Source organism: Orbicella faveolata, unplaced genomic scaffold, assembly GCF_042242905.1.
Source record: "Orbicella faveolata isolate gen_17 unplaced genomic scaffold, um_ofav_v1 contig_12, whole genome shotgun sequence".
In the NCBI taxonomy this organism is placed as follows: Eukaryota; Metazoa; Cnidaria; class Anthozoa; order Scleractinia; family Merulinidae; genus Orbicella; species Orbicella faveolata.
The window spans coordinates 10,642,182-10,650,570 of NW_028301539.1; the positions used below are offsets into that span (position 1 = coordinate 10,642,182).

Below are 8,389 nucleotides of genomic sequence, written 5' to 3' on the forward strand. Positions count from 1 at the left end.
AAATCTAGTAGTCCGCCATCGAAATTAAATGATGCAGCTGAATACACAGTAATGCCTCAAGGGAAATAACATGGGAAGTCATTAAAATCAATTTTTATCATAATGACCATCGATCTGGCGAAGTTTTCATATCTTCTTTCAGTAAGTGCAAACTTTATGATCGCCGTTACCACGAAAAGTTTAACGTTCCAAAAACAGAGATTTCATTTTCAATTTTGCGTGTTAATTAGAGAGGAAACAGTTGGAGTCAATTCATCATGTCGAAGTCATTTTGAGGAATTGTAATAAAGTGGTCTTTTCCGTTGGAGTTGGACGCTTACTTGCTGTAATGGTTGCACAATTTAGGCCTGTTTGAAAGAAAAAGTTACATTTCATTGTTATTGACGTGCAGTGACTTAACGACTTTTGTTGACAGCTATATTTAAGATATTAAAACTGATGATACGTACTGCAAGTCCCATACAACGAAGTATTAATTCGTATTTAAGTTCCGTCTAGATAATGAAAAAAATGGGCTCTTTAGTTATTTACTCTCAACCTTGTTGGTCTCCATGGATACAAAATATGACTGTGTATTAACAATATAGCTTGCGCTCTTCAACATCCGCTTATGATGTAGCTATCTGTGTCAATGGCTTTTTCCTTTCTCGTATAATGTCACGTATCCACCGTCTACGTGATCTTCTTCATTAAACAACTTTTTTTCGTAAAATACCGAATTTTACCGTATGTTTCTGGTTTTTAATTCCTTACTTGCCCAATTGGTTTGTTAGCGGAATGTTTTCCAAGGCGAAAACAATAACAAATCACAAGCATTTTATTTCGGTAGCAACGGGCCGATTGTAAGAAACATAACAATATCGGTGAAAGGCAACCATTATGTTTTGGAGAATAACAATTTCAAATAAAGCTGTTTGGTGAAAAGAGTAAACATATTTATCAAATCCGAGGCACGAGTTCGGTTAACCGTCCTGAGCAGACACATTTATTGAAAGAGTTTCACGGTAAAACATCAAAATATACGAGCGCATGCTCTGCGGAATTTATGGCATGGCTCTCTTGTTGTTATTTATCTCGTGAATCGAGCATTCGAGTGATTCTAAATTTAAGAAACGAGAGATGATAATATCAAATAGCTCAGTGAACTTGGTTGAGTCCCGAGGTTGCATGACAATATCAATGGTTTTTTGACATGTGTGAGTCCGAAATATAAATTGTGAAGTAGAGAACGAATGCATTAGTACGACGAAGACTCTGCGGAAGCAGGATCCACGAGACAAAAAATGATTACCAGAATTATATTTCTGCTGTGTTTCGTAACTCTTTTGCAGCCAGTTTGGGATCTTCCTTTACCACGACCAGACGGTAAGAATTTGATTTTTCTTTTAATTATTCATCTTCAATTTTTTAGCGCATTGTTGAGTGTCTTTCTTTTTATATACTCTAATTCTAAAATAGCATTTAAGTTACTTGTTGTTTTTTTTGTTTTTTTTTTTCTCGTACATCAAGAACGCTACGGCCTTCTAGGGGACGCAATTGCTGCAATGATAAAAACGGTGTTCCTTTAGCGATTTTAACCTCGCTGGAAAAAGATGTATTCGGTTCCCATTTTTTGCTGTCCTTAAGTTCCTTAGGACTAAGAGCTTCAAACGGCCCGTGAAATGCTCAGCTGCGGAACTGCTCAGTTTTATAAAAACGCCAGATTTTTTATTTCTTTTTCTTTTCTTTTCTTTTATTTTATTTTATTTTTTTCAGGCTTTATTTTTACAACTTCTTAAGTCTTGGATATAACTCTGATGATCAACCACGTGTTCCTATAACGCTTTTCATATTCGATTCAAAGATGGGTTATTGCTTTAATTGCTTTTTCCTCGTTCGAGCCCTAATTTATAGCGCCATGCATAATGTTGTCTAACTGTCGGACATGCTTCAGCACTAGTGCTTTTTTTTTTCCTACTTAAGAAATAGAAAACATGTACCATTTTTCTATCGAGTTATAGAAACACGAGTGGAAGTTTGGGAGAACGAGAAATACTGCGAGAACACAATTTGCAGGCGAGTGTTTCAACAGCTTTTTCGAGTTATCCCAAACTTTCACAGGGAGAACATGTTTTCTATTTCTTTTAGAAAACACCGCGACGACAAAAAGGAAAACAACTTTGATTATCAAAATGTAAATTCTCTTTGCATGCGCCATCATTACGTCAACAGCTCGTTCTAGTTCTGTGTTTCTATCGAGTTATAGAAACGCGACTTTTAACAAATCAGCGCTCGTATTTTCTTAGGACTTTTTTTCTAAATAACTATAGCAGGTGCTTTAATCTTACTATACTTTGATGTAAGGTCCATAAGTCTTCAATAAACAAAATAAAGCAGGCTCATGCTCTTCTTTTTTCGCCAAAGGGATGTCACTGGGATACATTTGCTGATAAAAACGCTCCGAACAGTAATGAAACCACTTAAAAATGAAATAAAAATTAACGTCTTAATATTTGTCGTTTTTTAGAGGGGATTAAACCCGATGGAGATGACACTGAAACAACTGAAGTGCGTAGTGAAGAGGTTAGCATTAATACTGTCAGCGATGAAGTTGATGCAGATGATGACTCTGATGACGGAGGTAAGACAAACATTTCATTTCCTTGTAATATGATGGTTAGATATCTAAAGGGATAAAGCCTGAGGAAAATCATTTCAAAAAATTCATCTCCGTGATTTATACCCTTCTGGATGTTAACCGTGATCGAATGGAATCGATTCATTTTAGATCGACGACAAATATCGGTGTAGAAGATAGAGTTAATTTTATTTTGCAGAGTTAAATATTTTTTATTGCTGTCAGTATTGAGCGTGCCACCTCCTTAACGATTGCACTTTTTATTACGATTACACTTTTCATTACAAAATGTATAAAAATGGACCATTCTCCTTGGGAATTTTGATTTACTGAAAGTTGAAAGAAGTTAGCTCAAAGCAATTTCGTCTTTGAGATTAGTGATATCACCTAAATGCGAAGAGCAGTATAATATCAGATATCTGTTGACCACCACGAGTGCTATATAGGACATTAACGAATTCCCCCCATTCTGACTCGTCAGTTCAAAGCTGGATTTTGATAAAAAAAAAAAAAAAAAAAAAAACACTTAGAATAATTATCCCTTAATTGGAGAACCAATTCGTACCTGCTCTGTATTTACTTTATAACATGCTCGAGATCTAGGGCATTACACGAAACTCCATGTGGGATTTTTTCGAAACTGTTTCGTGAAAACCCGCGATCGACTTCGGCAGAAGTACAGTATATTTTCCGGTGAAAAGAAGGAAAAGTGCTCGTTAATTGTTCCGATAATTAGTGTGAATTAGATCAAAGGTTCAAGAGCTCCGACTAGATATAATCAGCATAATGAAAGCAATTTGTTTAATATTGTTTTCTAAACCCAAATAATCCTTTGTCAAAAATAGGGCAAACAAGGGGTATTTTCCAGAGCTGCATGCTAAATCAACTAAATCGAACTAAAATGTGCATTCTTCCTAAGATATAAGAAAAAATAAATTGTTTGAACTTTTGCAACATCACATTAGCCCTGATAAGTATCTCCTCTTGGATTTGAATCAGGACCAGGTTTTCAACGACCAAACTTCCTGTTTACATACTGTTAGAATCAATCAAATAAGAAAGTCCTTTAACTTATGATTAAAGAGGAATCGTTTTTACACATGTTGAAACACGAATGACGAAAAAGAAACTAGAGAGATTTTACTAAAACCTTTAACGTTAATTTCTTGGCTTTGCCCGTCATGCCCTTGGAGAAGAACATCAAGCTCTCTATTGCTTTCCTTCCACTCCGTTGATTTAAAAAGTTCCTTCAAAAATGACAAAATATAAAAATAAGTTAATGCATACCTAATAGGCAAAAAAATAAACAACAATTAAGTATCTAACCCGAATACGAAAACGACCGTTTTCCAAAATTTTAACACGTCACATACTCTTGAAATGGGATATCAAGCAAAGTAAATTAAAAATAAGTATCTGGTCTTCAAAAGTAATTATTGTTAAACAATTTGAAAAATATGTTTTATTTAGATCTAGAAAGTAACGAAGACAGCGACAAAGAAGACAGTGATGATGACGACGGAGATGACACTAGCGAAGACAATGATGAAGACAATGTAGAAGACAGTGAGGAAGACAGGGATGATGAAGATGATGGAGATGACATTGACGAAGATAGCGACAAAGAGGATGAAGGCGATGAAGGAGACGATGAAGACGACAGTGGCGAAGAAGATGATGACAATGAAGATGACAGTGGCGTAGATGACGATGATGACGATGGTGATGACAGTGGCGAGGACGATGATAATGACGATGAAGATGACAGCGGCGAAGAAGATGATGACGATGAAGATGACAGTGGCGTAGATGGCGATGATGACGATGGGGATGACAGTGGCGAGGACGATGATAATGACGATGATAATGACAGTGAAGAAGACAACGACGATGATGATGAAGACGACAGTGGCGAAGATAATGATGATGATGATGATGACGATAGCGAAGACAGTGGCGAGGACGGTGATGACGATGAAAATGATAGTGGCGACGACGACAATGATGACGACGACGATGAGGACGACGACGAAGATGATAGCGGTGGACAAGACGATGATGAAAATGAAGATGATAGTGGCGAAGACGACGAAGATGACGATGGAGGTGACAGTGGTGAAGATAATGATGATGATGATGATGATGATGATAACGATGAAGATGATAGTGGCGAAGATGACGATGATGAGGATGGAAATGACAGTGGCGACGATGAGGCTGATGATAACGATGATGATGACAGTAACAAAGATGACGATGATGACGATGAAGATGACAGTGGCGAAGATGACGATGATGGCGATGAAGATGACAGTGGCGAAGGTGATGATGATGACGATGAAGCTGAAAGTGGCGAGGATGATGATGACGGTGATGACGATGGAGACGAAAGTGCCGAAGACGACGACGATGGCAATGAAGGTGACAGTGGTGAAGATGATGATAGTGACGATGAAGATGACAGTGGCGAAGATGATGATGATGACAATGAAGATGACAGTGGCGAAGATGACGATGATGGCGATGAAGGAGACAGTGGCGAAGATGACGATGATGACGATGACAGTGGCGAAGATGACGATCATGACGATGAAGACAGTGGCGAGGGTGATGATGATGACGATGATGACGATAAAGACGAAAACGGCGAAGATGATGATAACGATGATGAAGATGGAGATGAAAGTGCCGAAGACGACGACGATGGTGATGAAGGTGACAGTGGTGAGGATGACGATGATGACGATGAAGATGACAGTGGTGAAGATGGCGATGTAGACGATGAAGAGGATGGTGTCGAAGATGACGATGATGACGATGAAGATGACAGTGGTGAAGATGGCGATGTTGATGATGAAGAGGATGGTGTCGAAGATGACGATGATGACGGTGAAGATAACAACGGGGAAGATGCAAGTGATGACGATGAAGACGACAGTGGCGAAGACGACGACGATGGCAATGAAGGTGACAGTGGTGAAGATGATGATAGTGACGATGAAGATGACAGTGGTGAAGATGATGATGATGACAATGAAGATGACAGTGGCGAAGATGACGATGATGGCGATGAAGGAGACAGTGGTGAAGATGACGATGATGACGATGACAGTGGCGAAGATGACGATCATGACGATGAAGACAGTGGCGAGGGTGATGATGATGACGATGATGACGATAAAGACGAAAACGGCGAAGATGATGATAACGATGATGAAGATGGAGATGAAAGTGCCGAAGACGACGACGATGGTGATGAAGGTGACAGTGGTGAGGATGACGATGATGACGATGAAGATGACAGTGGTGAAGATGGCGATGTAGACGATGAAGAGGATGGTGTCGAAGATGACGATGATGACGATGAAGATGACAGTGGTGAAGATGGCGATGTTGACGATGAAGAGGATGGTGTCGAAGATGACGATGATGACGATGAAGATGACAACAGGGAAGATGCAAGTGATGACGATGAAAACGACAGTGGCGAAGATGAGGATGATGACGTTGAAGGTGACAGTAGTGAAGATGACGATGATGACGATGGAGATGACGGTGGCGACAATAATGACGATGAGGATGTAGATGACAGCGGAGAAGATGGCGTTGATGACGATGAAGACGAAAGTGGGGAAGATGATGATGATGACAACGAAGATGACAGTGGTGAGAATGACAATGATGACGATGGAGAGGACGATGATGGCGGTGAAGATGACAGTGGAGAAGAAAGCAATGATGACGGTGAAGATGATAGTAGTGAAGACGACGATGATGTTGATGCTGATGATGACAGTGGTGAAGACGACGATGATGACGATGACGAAGACAGTGGAGAAGATGATGATGATAATGATGGCGATGGAGATGACAGTGGGGAAGATAAAGATGGTGAAGATGGTGATGACGGTGGGGAAGACGTCGATGATGAAAGTGGTGAAGATGACGATGACGATGACGATGATGATGATGATGATAATGACAGTGGAGAAAACGAAGATGACGATGTTGACGATGGAGATGATAGCGGCGAAAACGATGATGACGATGAAGATGACAGTGGTGAAGACGACGATGACGTCGTTGATGATGACAGTGGCGAAGACGACGATGACGACGACAATGGCGAAGATGATGATGATGATGATGACGAAGGCGACGACAGTGGCGAAGATGATGATGATGATGATGACGACGACGGAGATGACAGTGGCGAAGATGAAGATGATGACGATGGAGAAGACAGTGGTGACGACGACGATGACGACGGAGATGACAGCAGCGAAGACAACGATGATGAAGGCGAAGACGAAGATGACATTGGCGAGGTCGACGATGATATTGATGAAGATGAGAGTGACGAAGACGACAGTGATGACGATGAAGTTGACAGTGGCGAAGACAACGATGATGACGATGGAGACGATAGTGGCGAAGACGAAGATGGTGAAGATGAAGATGATAGTGTTGAAGATGACGGTGATGACGATAAAGATGACGATGGGGACGACAGTGGTGAAGATGCCGATAATGACGTAGGAGATGATAGCGGCGAAGATAGCGATGACGGTGATGGCGACGACAGTGCCGTAGATAGTGATGATGACGATGAAGATGATAGTAACGAAGACGACGCCGATGACGACGAAGATGACGGTGCTGTAGACAGCGACGATGACGATGAAGATGACAGTGGCGAAGACAGCGACGATGACGATGGAGATGATAGTGGCGAAGATAGCGAAGACGTTGATGATGATGAAGATGATGAAGATGGTAATGACAGTGGCGAAGAAAGCGATGATGATGATGATGATGATGATGATGCTGATGCTGATGCTGATGGAGAGGACAAAGCCGACGACAGTGATGATTCCGAAGTTGGTGAGACAGATAAGGAGGACGATAATGAGATCGATGAATCGAATGACGATGGATACGCTGAAAATGACCTGAGAACTATTAAAGAGATGATCACAGATGTGTTAAGAAATAGAGGCGACGATCATGTTACTGATGATGACAAGATAGACGACTTGGTTAAGGAAGCCAGGGCGCAGGGACTTGTATCCTCCAGTTTTTCTGTTGCTGATGGAAGCATTCTTTCCAGAGTGTTAAGTTTAGTTACGTGCCTTATAATCTTTTTATTATGAATCTGCTAAAATAATTATCACCGCGATGCGCGATACACTTTTCTGCCATCGACACTTGTAGTTTATAGAACAAAATTCAAAGGAACAACTAGCGAAAGAGATGAAAAGTCGTATGAAACTCAAGTATCTGTCTTTGTAATCGAAGAAAGTGTATCTAATTAAACATAGCTTTGAAAAGCCTTTCCAAAACGACAATAATCACTTTAGATTTGCCATGTTTGTAAATAGATGTGAATAGTGAGTTATCGTTTGTCCCTTGTGCTTACCGTGTTTTCCACACGACGCTTTACTTAACTTAGAATTTGTGAAATGCAAATTCGTTATATTTATTCTACTATTTATATTAAATACCTGTCGAAATTAAAGAGGGTTCTCTTTGAAGTAGATGTCTCCATAATTTATGTTGGGGAACATCAGGTAATACGCGTTTCTAGTCCACTCAAATCTACTTCATTGATTCAACGCACGAGTCAAGAACAAATTGAGTGCACTATTTGTCACGTAAGTGAAACTTGATCACTTGGCGTGCAGTGAAAGGTCTCCAATTTGATTTTGCACCGAGTGAAATTCAGTCCAGTGATTCTAAGACTGTCGTAGCCAGCGTTCATCCTCCGTAAAA

At 40.2% G+C, this 8,389-nt stretch overlaps 1 protein-coding gene across 1 annotated transcript; it reads left to right on the forward strand.

Annotated features, from left to right (window-relative positions):
• The first annotated feature begins 1,213 nt into the window (after window positions 1-1,213).
• Window positions 1,214-8,151, forward strand: LOC149116590 (uncharacterized). Its single transcript, XM_089282350.1, has 3 exons — window positions 1,214-1,365; window positions 2,507-2,620; window positions 4,088-8,151. The coding sequence occupies exons 1-3, from the start codon at window positions 1,284-1,286 to the stop codon at window positions 7,768-7,770; spliced, it is 3,879 nt and encodes a 1,292-aa protein (XP_089138476.1). The 5' UTR covers window positions 1,214-1,283; the 3' UTR covers window positions 7,771-8,151.
• Window positions 8,152-8,389: the final 238 nt, after the last annotated feature.

Bases quoted from the DNA above. Each gene is read 5' to 3' on its own strand.
- LOC149116590 (XM_089282350.1), top strand. From the start codon at position 1,284: ATGATTACCAGAATTATATTTCTGCTGTGTTTCGTAACTCTTTTGCAG. The intron at 1,366-2,506 runs GTAAGAATTTGA...GTCGTTTTTTAG, and splicing joins TCCTTTACCACGACCAGACG to AGGGGATTAAACCCGATGGA. The intron at 2,621-4,087 runs GTAAGACAAACA...TGTTTTATTTAG, and splicing joins TGATGACTCTGATGACGGAG to ATCTAGAAAGTAACGAAGAC.